This window comes from Ciconia boyciana, chromosome 11 (assembly GCF_034638445.1).
Source record: "Ciconia boyciana chromosome 11, ASM3463844v1, whole genome shotgun sequence".
Classification (NCBI taxonomy): Eukaryota; Metazoa; Chordata; class Aves; order Ciconiiformes; family Ciconiidae; genus Ciconia; species Ciconia boyciana.
The window spans coordinates 4,047,043-4,064,573 of record NC_132944.1 but is presented as its reverse complement, the minus strand read 5'-3'; the positions used below and the strand labels follow the sequence as shown (position 1 = coordinate 4,064,573).

At 35.7% G+C, this 17,531-nt stretch overlaps 2 protein-coding genes across 3 annotated transcripts in view; one reads left to right on the top strand and one right to left on the bottom strand.

Annotated features, from left to right (window-relative positions):
* CENPP (centromere protein P) overlaps nt 1-17,531 on the bottom strand; it is a 153,260-nt gene that overhangs the window by 117,768 nt on the left and 17,961 nt on the right. The gene's annotated exons all lie outside the window — the stretch shown is intronic.
* OGN (osteoglycin) lies at nt 4,138-15,363 on the top strand. Of its 2 annotated transcripts, XM_072875993.1 has the most exons (7): nt 4,138-4,568; nt 5,207-5,459; nt 10,601-10,685; nt 12,697-12,855; nt 13,452-13,654; nt 14,235-14,330; nt 14,838-15,363. In XM_072875993.1, exons 2-7 carry the CDS (start codon nt 5,292-5,294, stop codon nt 15,006-15,008), a joined length of 882 nt encoding a protein of 293 aa, XP_072732094.1. In that variant the 5' UTR covers nt 4,138-4,568; nt 5,207-5,291; the 3' UTR covers nt 15,009-15,363. The 2 variants fall into 2 exon arrangements, with proteins under 2 accessions (XP_072732094.1, XP_072732095.1); XM_072875994.1 differs by lacking the exon at nt 4,138-4,568 and having other exon boundaries at nt 5,003-5,459.

Sequence of the window (17,531 nt, the reverse complement as noted above, 5' to 3'; positions counted from 1 at the left end):
CAGCGTTGTGTCTAGGTCTATAAATGCCCAGAAGTCTTTTAAAAGCTTTCTTAATTTGTCCCCATCTGTCACAGACACATTTCTACCCAAGAGAAGACACTAATTTTTGAACGTTCCATGTAGGTGATTCCCAATGTTCATCAGGCATGAGGAAGCTAAGCAATAATCCATACTTCTTTCTTCTAAGAACACTTAAAAACAATAAAACCCAGAAACTACAGAACTTGCCAATGTTGTCCTTTAGACACTATGATACAAGATGAAAGCCAAGGTCTTTAAGCAGCTGCAAAAATACGCTTTCTTTGCCTAAATATAGAACAAACCTGGGTATTTAAAAATTTAAAAAATTTCAGCTTTGGTTTACTTCATAAGGAATATCTTGATAGCAACCTTACTGCACTCTCCCTAGTGCTGCCTCATAGCCCTATTAAGCCATGCACCCCAGAGAACAGCCTTCCCCCCCCCCCCCTTCATTTTTTTTTCTTCTTCTTCCCTCTTCTTCCTAGCATTCTGCCTCCCACCACACAATCACAACTCTCTATATAGGTGGTGCCAGTCCCTGCTTCTACGTAATTCCTACAGGCACCCTGGAGAAGTCATTTCCAACCAACAACCTTACAGAGAGGAAAGGCTACCACCTCTGGTAATCTGGCTCGTTTCAGGTCAATCAGTTCAGTGCCTTGCAGGTGTGAACCAGACATAAGTGCCTCACACTGAAAATTCTTAGCAACCAGCCCTCAGTTTCATTGTAAAACACATTACAGCATTTCAAAGCAATGCTAAAAGTACAGAAAAGCTCTCACCCATCATTTTCATATTAAGCTACTAAGCATTAAGTAAAAAGTGCTAAACACCAACATGGTAAAAAAGTAATAAACATGCTAGCACCTATGAGAACTAGATAAGAACTACTCATGGCAGCTTTTGCAGTATGCACCTGCATGATTAGTTTTTAATGAAAACTTTGGTTTCTTTTTTGATCTGCCTTTAGCAGTGTTAGTAGAAAGGTGAGAACAGAAATGAACTAGTCATACTAAAGCTCCAAGCAGGGCAGAATATATGAGGCCACTTCAAGTACAAGATAAATAGACTGAGCTGAACATCAGCCAGTTCAAATAATTCACAAAACCCAGTCATCTGCCTGCAAAACAAAATCTTTCCTCAGTTCCTCTAGGATATTTTCAGCTTGATTTTTCGCTTTACCTGCTCTTGACATATAAACGCTACTAAATAGTAGATTCCTTCCCAGATGCTGAAAAAGATTTAATCAGCAACTCATAGTTTGGATAGTTACCTTAATTTTTGCCTTGTTCTCCCATACCTTTCCTACCTCTACCAGCCATACCCATTCAGCTTCTCCTTGTCTCTCCTAAAACCCTTTTATTCTTCATTGTCTATCCTGATAGTAGGCCACAATGGGGAACAAATTTTATACCTACTCTGTATGCAACCCTTTTCCCCTAACGTTAAGTTTTTCTGAAAGCAGAATCCAGAGAGCAAGTGTCCCTTGTGAGACTGACTTGGATTCCCTCTAGGAGAAGTAAAACATGTTATACTTCATTTACACCTTCAGCTACATTTCATATCCTTATAAAATCGTGGGGAAATTACTACCGTTCAAATTTAAGCCAGGATTCCATTTCAAGACAATTAGTAAAATAGCCATTTAAAATGCCTAACATTTCCGGCGAAAGTATCTTGTGGGAAAAGTCAGTCAGTGAAAATGAGATATCATGAGGAAAAAAAAAAAAAAGAAAAAAGAAAAAGGCACACCTGACAAATCAGAAAGCATACCATAAACACATTATCAAGGCCCTCTTCAAAAACTGGAGTTCAATTAGTTAACAGCAGAGCTTGTTTAGGTTTTCAGAAAAGAAACCACCTTCTAAGTCCATAGATCCTTGTAAATAGAGTCCAAGAAACAGATACCTATATATCAAACTTCTAAGCACTAACAACGCCTAGAAAGCACTCTCTGCTTGCCAGGGTGAATAATTCCTGTTAGCTTCCCTATTGCCAATGCATACAAACCACACTTTTCATTTTTGGATACTGTGGTTGTTTCAAGTCATTTTGAATGAGAATAAAGCAGCACTGTTGCTGAAAGAAGCAACACCATCCTTCCTTGTTCACAGCTACTTGTGCCATCCCCTTCCTTGGGCTGATATGAGCATCTGTTACATGTTCAGATAAAAACAGTTTTTATTTGAAATTATTTGTTACTACTTTTTTTCTTCCTGGCACAAGGGGTGACAAGCAGATGAAACACGGGACAGGACTACCACTTTATTTGGCACTGACAGTTTAAAGCAACAGTAAAACTATACTGTAAGGTAAACCTTGATGACATCATGCCAAAGTAATTACTTAACATATCACTCTTCAAATGTATTTGTAAGTAAGTGTTCATGAGTTTCTTATAAGCGCTTGGATAACAACACTGAGTAGACACATTACACCATGTTTTTGTGGTAAGCATACCACTGAAATCTTGTGAGCCTGATGAACACAGACTTTTGACAATGTTTTCTGCAGAAGCTGTTACTGAAGTCTTCTGACATTACAGAGCCTCTTCTCCTCCTGCAGATCAAAGCAAGTAAGAGTTTTCTTGCATGAAGACTTCCTAAATTTTCAAGGCCTCATTTATCTAGGAATTTCCCCTCATTTTTAAAATTTGTCACATATAAGGAAAAAACTAAGCTATTCCCAAGATATTCCATGTACATAACTGAAATCTAGGATTTCAGTACTTACAAAATAAATTCTTATAAGAATATAACAAATATATTTAATGTTTTATATCATGCTTTCAGCTTCAATACTTAATACTTTTTCCTTAGAACATTTATCCTTTGACTACATTCAAGCATTGGTCAAACTTGGATGCCCCAGAGCCAGATGAAATCTTAATGTGGATGTTTGGTGGGGGGGGGTGGCAGCTGGAAAGAGGTAAGTACAAAGCGGAGCTGCTGTCATTACTTCTGAAACATGCATGAAACCACGAGAGATGGTAAGATGGTATTGACACTTCAACTTTTTTGTCCCTTCCTCAGCAAATCCACCCTTTCTATCACACACAGTACTTCCAGCTGAAAGTTCCTATGTACTGCAGCAGAAAACACCTTAACAACCTAGCCACTTCAAAACTTCTGTTGTTCTTCTTGTTCCAGCAGAACAGCAACCAATGTGGTTCAGAGTCCAACTTCCATTATTAAGCCTCTTCTCTTTACATTTCAGTTATATACTTACAGCAAAATCATTATCCTAGAGCAAGCTCCAAGACCAAACTATGACACTGTTTAATTTGCATATGAGCTAAACAAAAAACATTTTTATAACAGCCTAATGAGTTCAGAAAGTGGTAACTGAATATAAACTGGAAAAAAGTTTAGAAAGCAAATGGCTGTAGCCCCTCTACAATTTGCAGATTTACTACAGACATCTGGTTTCTAAACAAGGCAACACTTACAAGAAAACTTAACCAAATAGGTCCTCTGTTTATCCCCAACATTACTCTAGCTGACAGTGCTATCTAAAAAAAAAAAAGTAATGAAAATGAAAGCAAAATGTAAGTCTGAATATATTCCCAATAGATTTTATCGCTATATACTTTTTAAAGACTCAAAAAACCTACTTTGTAAACGTCAAAGTTGGTCATCTGGCTCCCATTTGTACTGACTGCCAAAAATACATAATAAGGAAAAAGATGGGGGAGGAAGAAATGCATTAGAAATCCAGAAAACTGCTGCTTGTAGTTCAGGTGAAAATTCTACACCTGGACAGTGTTTACTAAGTTATCTATAGAACTGACACAGAACTTTACTCAAAACACGTTATTTATTGTGAAACCAATTTTTCAATAAATTGCCTAACAGGTCATTCAATGAAGCATTTAGACATCAATTACTTGCCTGAAAATCTCAACACACACACACACACACACTTCTAAAATGTATTTTTTGTTTCCAGAACTCTTCATACTGAAAAGTTTCCATTTCATACTTAGGTGAAACTTCTCTAAACATATACAACTCGTAATGAAACATTTTATTACTCATAAAATGTGACTAATATGGTATACGTATGTTTTGGCTCTACCTCTGTCTCAGTCAGAAAGCAGCTGCTTTGTCTCTTAGCTAAACCATTAAACAAAATGGATAACACATGCCTTGTTATAGACCTCTAGTTTGCACAATAAATATTTGATTTACAGAAAAAGCCTTAGCAATTATAAAGAGTAAATCACCACAAAGCAGAAGGCTACCATTTTAACAAGTAATATCAAAAGTGGGATGAGCTAGACAGACTTAACATTTACGAACATTATTCTAAGTACAGCCCCCCTGCTCCAGGATATTACCTCTTACCCTAGGGAAAGAATGCTGGCAAAGCACTTTTTACCCCATGGAAAGCACTTTTAAGACTGTCAACCTTTAAAGAGTATTCATTTCAACAATTTGGATGTAATTCATAACTTTACTCTTTTATTAATCCACTTTAAGTTAATATATAGATAAGGATATCTGGTTTTATGACAATCACAGAAGAACTTTGAATCTGCTAAAACGGTAGGTGGACTTTTTTCCTAAAAGTATATTAATCTAAAGCTTAAATAAAACACTTAATTACAGTAAACAGGAAAAAAATGCTGTGTAAAGATTTATTTTTAAAATTATTGCGTGTGTATTTAAAGGGTTTTAAAGATTGTGTTTGTAGCCTTCTCCCCTGCCTGAAAAATTCAACCTGTAAAAATTCAGGGGGTGTTAAGTTATCTTCTCTTGTTTACTTTCAAATGTAAACACAAAGACAATGAGCGATTATTGTTATGGAGCATTTAGGTTTGAAAATCATTATTTTGACAGCCAAGAGAAACGTATTTGAACCTCTCTCATTTTAATTAGTTCAGCTACATACATGTCAAATGTTTCATAAAATGCTTTACACAATCCTCTTGCTATTAACAAAAACAACACACTGGGAAACAGGCAAATATGATTAAGATAATATTTTCCTTATTAGTTGGAAAATGTTGTTTATTATTTCCCAGTTTCTTTTCATGTTAAGAACAGTTTTTATAATGCTAGAGTCTAATTAAAGGATATCAAGAGTTAAAAATTGTTCCATGTTCCTTATGCGTTAGAAACCTCTGCCAACTAGTCCTCTAGGCTTTAAATATTGTTTTGACGGATTGCATTTTCGTTTCCAGTCACAAAGAAAGTACTCTCCATAGTCAACACACGAGCAGATCTGCACCAGCTCAGTGAAAGCCAGATACATTTTTCCGTGCAAGAATGAAGACTTTGCAGACTACTATTTTTTTATTTGTGTTTGTACCTTCGGTAAATTCAGCACCACCTATACAGCAAGAATCCCTCCAGTTTTATGACTATGATACAGATGTTACCATGGGAAGCCTGATCCAACAAGATTATGAAATGCAATCCAAGGATATAAGAAAGGTATTTTATTTATATTATCAGTTTAATATTTTTAACTGCTAAGCATTATATGAATAAGGTGTTACATGCATGTATGCAAGTTTTATGGAAAAGTCTTATAATAATAGCAAAACATACAATGGTTTCAGACATTGGGAAAGCCACAAGTTAAAACCACAAAAATACTACCCTTGCTACAGTTTGAGAAACCCACAAAAGACAGGTTTTCAACAAATAAGACTAAAGCATCATTTTTAACTCTGCTGTAGTTATGTGCCTACTGTTGTAAGAATTTCAAGAATGGGATATACTAGCATAGTAGCTCAACAGTTTGAGTAACATTGCATTAACCCAGTAAGTTTGTTAAAAAACAAGGAGGGTGATTTTATTTAGGAAATTTTTTTTATATCAAAGTAATACTTGAAACAGTACTTTTTATTGGGCATAACCTGCCAGCATAAACCACAGTTTCTCTTGTGACTTACCAAACTATCAAGTTTTTTGCCTTGGTTTTTCAGGGGTGGGTTGTTTGGGTTTTTTTGCAAGTCAACAGTTTAGCAGTCCTGAACTACTATGGAACGTCCAGTCCTGTGGTAGTCACCTACATTATTAACGCTTTGAGAGTTTTAAAGGTAGCAATAAAGACTATAGCTCATGGCACTCACCAGCACCCCCAAACGGTCAATTCTGAACTTTTTTGCTACGTGCTCCACATACATGCCTTTTAATTTAAACACTTGAGCAGAAGACACAAAACCAGAGGAGAGTTAAATGAAGTGCAACAGCCTCAGCTGACAGGGACAGTTAAAAACCTCATACCTCTGTTCAGACTGCCTCTGACAGGACCAAAACGATACACATCAAGAGAACAAGATACAGCATTGACCAGGCAGACGGAAGAAAAACTAACAACCATTGCCCCAAGACTAGTTGCCAAGGAAAATACCACATATCCAAACAAAGCGGTAACAACCAAGTATCAATAAATTCAAGGAGGTTTTCACTAATATTAACTGTACTTGTTACAATGACTTAGTTTGATAAACAAGAAAAAAGACGACAGCAAAAGATAATTAGTAAAGTAAAAAATTGCAGCACATATATAGAAAAATCACTTATGTATACCTTTTAATATTTTCCCAATTCTACTTAAATTATAGCTTTCCACTGTTAGACTAAAAACAGCAGCTACATATTTATATTTTAAAATGTCTAAGGTGTTCTTAAATCTGACATCTGCCACAGTGAGGAAGTAACATTTCATACACCTATGAAAAAGAGACCATTTAAATGACTCTTAACTAATAGGTGGCTATCCACTCACAACTGAGTAAGTTTTTAAAAAAATACTAAAAATGTTAATTTTAACTAGTTAGGCACAGCATCAGATGACATTACTAAAATCGTTCTAGTAAGAATACGCTACTCTTTCAGTAAAAAGAACAATAAGGAGCATACCTACAAGGAAATGGTGCCAACAGATGTGCCACAGACTAATCAAAGTCCATACTGGCAGTGCTATAAACTAGAGGTCTTCTGAAGGCCAACGGTTCTGCTTAGGATAATTCTAGGAATGCAGTCAGTGATTATTTCCATCAGGTCCGTTCTCCAATTACATGTTTTCATTGCAAAATAATAAATTAATTCCTTATGTGCAACAAATACATCTATACAAGTTCCAGTGTTCCCAATTTAACTCATGGGATGTGCAAAAAAATCTTCTATTCATTTATTGCACAAATTCTAGCTCCCAGAATATTTCAAGTGTTAACTGTAACTAAAATACATGCCAACAAATTTCCTCAAACATGCCCAGTCAGAAATCTATCTTGCATGACAAATTTAACTCCTTACTGTGTGCTTGAACACATAGCTAGAAAAAAGATTTTTAGTGAAGACATCAGAAGAAATCTGTTTGTGTTAGTGATCAACAAAATGAAGTGATCCTTAGTCTACTGCTAAGGAGAAGGTCAGCCAAGCAAAATTTATTACAATGATTATTATTTGAAACCACAGCCACCCTAGTCTTGAATAAAAATGTTAGAAGTTTAGAAATATGAAATCTTAATTTCCACAACAGAACAGAACCATCCAATTAGGCACTCTCTCATATCTGGACTAATTCATTCCATTGAATATAAACTATCAGCTTTATAGACCTTTGTGTGTTATAAAGATGAATGTTAATGTGGTTTTACATGGGTAATTCATGTCTGTGGAGTAAAGTGCAAGAGGCAGGTGGAATTTAAGTGTGTAAGCAGGCCAATATTCCTTCAGTGCACTCCCTACATATGCAAGGAATGAACTTTCTGTGGTTATAATCCAAACAATCTTCTGCACTGATATTCCGCGGCTAGTAATTTTTAGAGCTGACTGGGAAATACTTCCAATATATTGGTTATTTATACCACTTTTTCTTTCTTTTTCTTTTGGGGGGGGAAGGGGGGGGAGCCTGTTGTTTAATTTTGTGGATTTAACAGTATTCTGCAAATAATGTTTTTTGTTGTTGTTGACATTTACCTCTTGCAGAAATAAGTTGTACACTGTATTCTGCAAAGAACTCACATGCATACTCTTTCATAGATCACACCTCCAGTAGGATACTGTACTAGAAATCTACACCTGGTACAGATATGCTATGTCAGCAAACGTTTTTCATACAAGCATATTAAAAATGTCCCTTATGAGCCAAACATGCTACAACAATAGAAGTGCAGTTCTTCTGTTCTAAGTCCATCTACACAGAAGTCTCTACTGGCATGGATACCTCAGTCAAGGACCATGTCTTCACATGCCTAATCAACATATCTATGCAAGCTAAACATTTTTGCAGAAACCTTCTGTAAGATTTGCTACTTGTTTGCGTCTAACTGTTCAGCTCACACCCCCCAACTTCTCTACACCCCACACTGCAGAAGCTCTTACCCTACACAGAAGTTTCATGCTACAACTGCTAAACTGTTGCCAGAATTCTAACCTGGGTATAAAAGCCTTACTAGAACAAACCAACCTATCCCAAACTTTACACAAAAACAACAGGCAAAAAAGAGCCTGGATAGACAGATGCAGGGAAGAGCCAAGGGATGGATGATTCACAGGCTAAAAAAGGGTCAAAATGACAGAGGCTGGCCAAGATATTTGTTTCTCAGGCTTTACGTCAAGCTTGAGGGTTTTATTTTGCAGAATACAAGAATTCCCCACAGTAAAATATATGCAAGCAACCAAATACTAAATAAAACAAAGTTAGTATCAAAAGTAACTTGATAGGTAGTGTTACTTTCACATTGCTCTAGTAGATGAACTATCTGTGTGCTACATGCCTGAATGGGGGTGAGTGGGGAAGAATTAAAAAAAAAAAAAAAATTGGGGGGAAAAAAAATTCTGTTCACTTGTGAGCACTCCTAGTGCACAAGCAGCTCTCTTCAACAGGAGACCATACTCCTGCCAGGGCCTGATCCTTAAGCACATTTAAAGAAAAACATCTTCCACACCCGATAATGTACTTTTCCTCATGTGTTTTCAATAGCAATGCAGACCAAAAATCATATTGTCTTACTCTCTCCTCCAACTATTCCCCATCAAAAAAGACAACAAATTATGCTAGCCAAGCACAATTGCCACAGTCAACCTAAAAATCCCCTTAACTTTAATACACGCAAATCTCAGTATAACCCACTGTATGTATACTATAATCCTAGAAATAGTATGTAATTAGAATCATAGAATCGTTTAGGTTGGAAAAGACCTTTAAGATCATCAAGTCCAACTGTTAACTTAGCACTGCCAAGTCCACTGCTAAACCACATCCCTAAGCCCCACATCTACACATCTTTTAAATACCTCCAGGGATGGTGACTCCACCACTTCCCTGGGCAGCCTGTTCCAATGCTTGACAACCCTTTCAGTGAAGACATTTTTCCTAATATCCAGTCTAAACCTCCCCTGGCACAACTTGAGGCCATTTCCTCTTGTCCTATGGCTTGTTGCTTGGGAGAAGAGGCTGACACCCTCCTCGCTACAACCTCCTTTCAGGTAGTTGTGGAGAGCGGTAAGGTCTCCCCTCAGCCTCCTTTTCTCCAGACCGAACAAACCCAGTTCCCTCAGCAGCTCCTCATGAGACTCACACTCTAGGCCCTTCCCCAGCTTCCTTGCCCTTCTTTGGACATGCTCCAGGCACCTCAATGTCTTTCTTGTAGCGAGCGGCCCAAAACTGAACACAGTATTCAAGACGCGGCCTCACAGGGAGACAGGGGGACGATCACTTCCCTACTCCTGCTGGCCACACTATCTCTGATACAAGCCAGGATGCCATTGGCTTTCTTGGCCACCTGGGCACACTGCTGGCTCATATTCAGCCGGCTGTCATCCAACGCTCTCAGGTCTTTTTCTGCCGGGCAGCTTTCCAGCCACTCTTCCCCAAGCCTGTAGTGTTGCATTCTCTAAAATTCCTTTCTAATTCTCTAAAATTCCTATGGTATTCAATGAAAACCTGACTACCATTTCCTGCATCACAAAAGGCCCTTTCTGTTAGCAGCCCAGGTGTTAAAACAGACTTAAGTGCAGTTAATGGAAATGAATTGCTAAATTTCAGCCAATACTTGAAAGGAACATGTTTATAAACTAAACTCTTTGTCCTGCAATTGGAAAGATGCAATGACTATCTCAACAGGGAATTCTGAATAAGTTTAAACACAAGGAAGTGTTATTTTACTGGGATTATTTGGGTAATACAAAAAAATACAACTTACATTCACAAGAACCCTTTCAAATTTTGCATGATGTGCAAAATCTGTCTTCAGAACTCCAGGTTTTGGTAGATATCCATTGCTTGCATATTCCTTCCCCACCATGTAGTCTATATTTTCTCTCTATTTTTATTTTGTGTCTACTGTTCTTTCCTAAAAAACTTTACTTTTCTAAAGAACACTAGCAGCACCACTTTCCCTTCTTGCCTTTCAAAGTGAAGAGCTCATCTACAAAAGGGATAATACATCACATCCGTCATCCAGCGTATAAGAGTATTTTTAAAAGTTAAATGTCATAAGGAGATATGTCGTAGGAAGATCATTTATACAAGACCTGCTATTTCAGATCCTTGTAATACTCTGTGGTTTTTTGTTTGCTGTTTGTTTTTTAAAATAACACTTGCTCTCAACACAAAGGATGGAACAAATGTTTCTCTTGACACTTCCCTAAGACTGCAAGGGGATGACAGCGCACGCAATGTACCACCAACAAAGGATACAAGTAAGTTAATTGATATCAATAGTGTAACATTTAAGCTCTCCAAAAGAACATATTTTAATATGAAAATTTAATATGCAAAGGATGACAAGGGATATAGAATTAATCTTTTCATTTATTAATGTCTTTCATATCTCCTGTGGAAAATCTTCTAACTTCTGATGGAGCAGGCAGAAAAAATGTAAAGGATCCTCAGGTAAACCCCGAATACACAAAGCATAGCTTATAAGAATCTCTACAGACTAACCCAGTCATATTTGCTGTAGAGATGTACCCAAGTTAAATAAGTTAGGCAAGACAACCAAGAAAAACAAAATACACACCCCAACAAGTTCCACAGTTTAACCAAGTAATGATGACATATAACGTGCTTAAATTACTTAAATAGATCTATTTGAAGAACTGGCTATTCTCACAGTTTACATCTGATTGATCAGGGAGGTCAGTGGTTGAAATACATCAGGAACATTCTTCACTAGCCTGAGTTTCCTACAGGCTCTGAGGTGTATTGTCCAGATTTCTCCTAACTGCCCACAATGATTTCTAAATGCGAAAGGAACAATGTGGCTGCCGAACAGAGCATTGAAAAAGAGACACATGTTTCAGGTGTATCTGTGACCTAAACTTCCAAAAATAACTGATGATTCAGCAAGACCACTGGAGTGTCAATCTCCGCCAACGTTTTAATCAAGGTTAGTTATTGCCAAAGAGCATCTGTCAACAAGCCCCCATCAAAAGCAGAACAAATCTGTAAGAACACCAAGGCTTCTCATCACAGACAAGCATAAAAACTGTTGCCTTTTAAATAGTGACAGCATTGTTTCACAACCATTTTCCATTTCCTACACTCTAGCATATGACAAATAAGACACTAAATCAAAAAAGGCAAGGGCAGAACTCTGAAGTCTAAAAAACAGTAATACTCACAAAGCTAAAGCTCAAAATCTCAATTCCTTTCTCTGCAGTACTTCTGTAAGAAAAAAAAAGAATTACTCTATTATACATACTGGGTTGGCTTCCCAGTATTGACTGGCTACTTCTAAAACACTACTGGTTGCAGAAGGTCCTATTTTGCTATGTAGTGATAACAAACTACCTAGCAGTATGACACTACACTCTGTGCTACAGCCAGACCAATTTGGAAGCTAACCAAAAGTCTCACAATACAGAAAACACAGTAGATCAGCTAGCAGTGGTGATGAAACTGGATTGAAAGCCATATTCGTTATACATATTTTGCTGTCATACAGGATCAGTGCTAGCCGTGGTGACAAAACTGGATTGAAAGCCATATTCATTATATGTATTTTAATATTGCTGTCATACAGGCTCAATGCAAAGCAGAAATTACTAATACTCTACTGATGTCTATGAGGAACAGGACAAGCCATAATAGGCTTAAACTGCATTAAAAAAAGATACAGAGTTTCCCTCACTACTAAAAATAACAGCTATAAAAAAACCTCAGTAAAAACCAGGAACCGATTGCCTAAAGTAATTATATAATAATCATTGCTGGAGTTTTTATAAAAATGATTAGACAAAATAGTAGCTGGGAGTAACAGAGTATACATGACCCTGCCAGAAATGCTCCAATGCAATTACAGTATCAAACGTGTGCACTGCCAGATGTTTCTCCTGCATGGATCTCTCTTTTCAAAAGAATGGTCCTAAAGATGACATTTAACATGGCCACAGAGTTGCAGTTGTCATATTCACAATACTCTAAGCCAATTAAAGAATGAAACTGAATTAAGATCGATTAATAGCACTTCAAGACATGCTCAGATAAGAACAGAGAATATACACAGGAAAATTATGCACAATAAAAAGGATACAAAACTCAAAAGAGTTCAAAATATTAAATCTTTTCAGAACTTGATGTGAATAGAATTTTTTAAAAAAATCTAATGTTGGGAAATCTTAAGATACTAGAGAAAATTCTATTTTGAATATTCAAGCTTAAGTTATTCAACTAACTTTCAACTGTCTACTCAAAACAATTTGCTTTCAGATTTACCTACTTGTCTGCTCTGTGTGTGTTTAAGCGGGTCAGTGTACTGCGAGGAAATAGACATCGAAGCTGTGCCTCCACTGCCAAAGGAAACAGCGTATCTTTATGCACGATTTAACAAAATAAAAAGGATAGCAGTCTCAGATTTTGCTGACATTAGTAAGTAATGTTGACATTTTAATTTCCGTTTACCTAATAGTGTATTTGAAGTTGTTGTCCAGTATCCCAAGATTACCAAAATAAGATATATTTTATAGTTTGCTAGATTTCATTATGTGTATTACTTATTTAATTCAAGGCTTGTGAAGGCAATAAGGAAAGCCATTTTGGCCCATGTATTCATCTTAATATTCCCACACAATCAGAGAAAGAGCAGTTTTCTAAAAATGAAATTTCACTCTGCATCCCAGCCAGTCTTAAATGACCAGGTATTATTTTTCCTTCAAATGCTCCAGGGACATCTCTCCCTCTCACTCTACAACATGACAAGTTCTATGAATAACTGAAATCACGTCTCTAGGAAAAAAAAGGAAGGATCCAAAGTATTTTTCCTTATTATTATTTTTTTAAAATTTAAGGCCATGAGGAAAGCCAAATGTGGATTTTTATCCGTATTTTAATAGTGTTTACATTTTTAGATCACAATTAGGATGGTGCAGCCAACAGTGTAACATTTAACATATACAACCATACACATTTCACATGCCATGTAATTATAAATCCAACATTTAGATTTTCATTTCTTTTGTGTAAAGCTACCTTGAGAAGAATTGATTTTAGTGGTAATAGGATAGAAGAAATAGAAGATGGAGCCTTTTCAAAGCTTCTGTTATTGGAAGAACTTTCTCTTGCTGAAAATCGACTTATAAAACTTCCTGTTCTACCTCCCAAACTAACAACGTTTAATGCAAACCAAAATAGAATCAAGAGCAGAGGAATCAAGGCAAATGCTTTCAAGGTAAGTAAAAGACAATAATTTAGGTAACCAAAGTAAATAAAATTAGTAATCAGACTATCCAGTATACCACCAAATGAATTTTTCTGTATTTTTGTAATCTAAGAAACAAACTACAACAAAGAAGCTTTCCAGCTTTTGTTTTGTTTTTAAGGCACTTCGGAATAATAGTCCTTTATGCACTCACTCTCTCATGTCTTTGATATAAAAAAAAATTTCTACAAAATGTCTTACCTACTTCCTTTCTGTCTTACATGCAAAGAAAAACTCGATTCAAAAATTGATGGCTCAAATACAGTTCCAAGGACAACATAAATACTAATAAACAAGGATATAGCTTTATAGTGGTCTCAAGTTTTATAACCAATAAACTGACACTGCAATTTCCAAAATATAGGCCTGTTCTATGAGTTTCTTGATACAATAGAATTCAACATTCACAGCAAAAGAATGTTTCATGTTAGATCACTTTACAGGCTTTCTATGTGATCAGAAAAAAATATTGATGTCTTGTAACAGGCACAAGTTACTGAACCTCAAGTAAGTAACATCAGCATTAATAATCTCTCTTTCTTTCTATTAGAAGCTGACAAATTTGGCCTACCTCTACTTAGGACATAACGCACTGGAATCTGTTCCCCTTAACTTACCGGAAAGTCTGCGTATTCTTCACCTTCAGGTATTTTTGAAGTATTTCCTTAACATTCTATTACAAATAGCCTCATTAGTTACATACTTCAAACCAAACCTACTGTCTTTTAAAACAGTTCACACTGCAGTTGTGCTACAGTTGTCCAATGCTTCTCCAAATAAAACAATTTACCTCTAATCTGTATGGCCACAACCATTCAGTGTTCAGAAGTTGTTTGTTAGCTAATTACCATGCAATAATTTCTCAGTAGTTTCTGTATATCAAGGACAGGAAATGGTAAAAATAAGCAATAATCTTTTATCAACAATACATTGCAAATATCAATAGCAACCTCAAACTGCTTATCAGGTCATTGATGGGTTTGAAGAGACTTGATTCCTACATATCTATAGTATACACAAATCAATCCCAATGACAATACAATGGGAGGGCAAGAGGAATAAAATTAAAGTTTGAAAATTCTTCAACATATATGGGTGTATGTATATATATATGTGTGAGTATTTATTTATAAAAAATTGTTTTGTTTTGCAGTACAACAATATTACTACAATCACCGATGACACATTCTGCAAATCTAATAACACACGTTACATCCGCACACATATGGATGAGATAAGGATGGAAGGCAATCCGATCCTCTTGGCAAAGCATGTTAATGCTTTTTCCTGCTTGAGAACACTGCCTGTAGGAACATACTACTAGCCACTACTTAACGTAATTATACGTGCCAAAACTTAAACACGGTAACAGAAGATGACTCTTTTTCCTCTGTTTACACGTTTATATCCTCTCCCTTACTAATGCCATTTTCCCTGCATACCCAGAACCTTTTACTATATTGAAATGTCGTTCTCCTCTGAAATAACTATTTCAAAACAGCCACTTTATTTAGTAGTTAATGTCACCCATGCTTTCAGAGTCTTTTCTATCAATGAAAGTGTAAAAATACACATATGCACACACATATCTTCTAATTTTTATTTTACCACATGTTCTTTATGGGTAGGTAAAATCACACAAGTAACGGCTTGCTCACATTCTTTACCAGTACCCAAAACAATCCCTACATTTTACTTTCAAATAAATGCAAAACATTATTTGAGCAAGCTACAGAGGAGAAATACATCTTAATTCCAATACCACTTTTTTAATCTGAAATGAAACTTTTTGAGTTGACCTTCAAAAGGGTATTGGATGAAGTTGCATACAAAAGAAAGTTATGTTTAGAAATAGAACTTCTCAAAGCTTAACTTCATTAAACTTTCCTTAAAAACTTGGTTTGTGGAAAATGAGAATAATTCCTATTTAGGCTTAGTGTATCAAGCAACATAGCAAGTGGCACTTTTCAAAGATGTGTTAAATCTCCTTCTACTATCTTGCTTTCAAAATAATCTAAGAGTGTGTGTGTATATATATGTATTTTATTTTTACACAAAGTATTTTTAATTGAAATATATAAATTTTGCTCAGCTGTACTCACAAAAGTCATATTTGCAACACCAGCTTCCCATTTTAATACAATGGTCAAAGTACAGCACAGTATGACTCCAAGTATCTTTGTTATTAACAGATGATACAGACCAAGCCTTGTTCCACTGCTTTTTCTTGGCAAGGAAATGTGACAATATAATTAACAGCAAAGCTGAATTAATGTTTACCTGTAAATAAGCAAGATTTCAGCTAGATGTCAGTGCAAAGAAACAGAAGTACCCTTGTACAACAATACTTCCGCTTATTAGGGAAAAATCAAATCAGATCTTTAAATTAAAAAGAAAAGTTGATTCTATCATTAATCTAAAAATAGTATTAACTTCAAGCAAATTAAACTAGCATCATTTCACTCAACTACTCCAAACCATGCAGCGTATTAAAAACACAAATTGATGTGTGCAGGCCTCAACAGTCAGTTCACCTAAAACTAGACATAGTTGATACAGGACGCAATGTTTTTAGGCACACAACTACATTTCTGACATTTCATTTTCAGTTTCTCCCCTCAAATACCTACAGCAGACGTAAACTCTTCAGATAAATGAATGCCAAAAGCGTGCTAGTTACTATTACCAGATCAACTTTGTACTAATTTTGAAGTTAGTATAGATTCCTAATTTGTAGAAATAGTTAAGCATCAAATGCATGATGATGTATCACTACATCTAGAATACTGATTTTACAAGATATTTTGTATTAGTTTTGTTTATCTTATTTAGCTAAGCCTTGATTTGTTAGTGCTTGTGCTACGGGGAATTAAGTACACACTTAATTCTGAACATACTGATGCTCTGCCACTAAGAGTGTTGAGACCTAAGTGACTTTCAGTCACTTTTTAAGTGACTATGTCAAGCATCAACTTGTGGACTCATCTTTCTGAAAAGAGGATGCAAGTAGGAAATGCAGGACAAAAATATTTTTGCCCATTACCCAAGAAAGACATAGCAATCCCCAATATTTTGCATTTTAAGTTATTTGGTATAACAAGAAATAAATTCCATTGTCTTAATACAACTGAGAACAAAACCAAGTCTGACAGTGAGAATAATACTTGGTTTTAATACTTGAGAATAATACTTGTAAGTCATAAAACTTTGATGTTTCCAGGTTTTTAGCAAAAGGTAAAAAAATAACCCCAAAGTATGTAAAAATACATTCCAACTTCAAGCCAAATTTGTACTAGGAAAAAATAAAAGCCACCAATTCTCTCATCCCTCTTTTGATAAATGCCTAAGATGGAGCAAACACAGCTAGAAGTGTAGGTGTAATAACATTACATAAGCAGCGGCCTCTGATCTTATTCTCATCACAAATCATTATTACTAAATAAAGCTCTTTCCAGTATTAATAGGATCAGTAAATATCACCAAAACTCTTCCTGTGGAAACAATTATATGTGGATACACAAATATATGCACATTTATGTAATATATACACACATGTAAACATTCTAAGACCTAACTACTACCACATTATTAGTTTTACATTAAAATGTTGTATATATTTTCAAAAAAGTACTAAATATCAACAGTAACACTAATTAACGCTCTTAATATTTTGTGAGCAAACCGAAGTAGACAACTGGTACCTTCTGAATGCCTCATGCAGGCAATAAATTATCTGATATGTTTTAATTTACTTTCCCCATTCATGGCAAGTTAACTCATCAAAACATTAAGTGAGAAGGGCTTCAGTATGCAGGATTTTTTGCCTTCTATTTGTGTGACCAGTACT

Bases quoted from the DNA above. Each gene is read 5' to 3' on its own strand.
- OGN (XM_072875993.1), top strand. From the start codon at position 5,292: ATGAAGACTTTGCAGACTACTATTTTTTTATTTGTGTTTGTACCTTCG. The intron at 10,686-12,696 runs GTAAGTTAATTG...ATTTGCTTTCAG, and splicing joins ACCACCAACAAAGGATACAA to ATTTACCTACTTGTCTGCTC. The intron at 14,331-14,837 runs GTATTTTTGAAG...TTTGTTTTGCAG, and splicing joins TGCGTATTCTTCACCTTCAG to TACAACAATATTACTACAAT.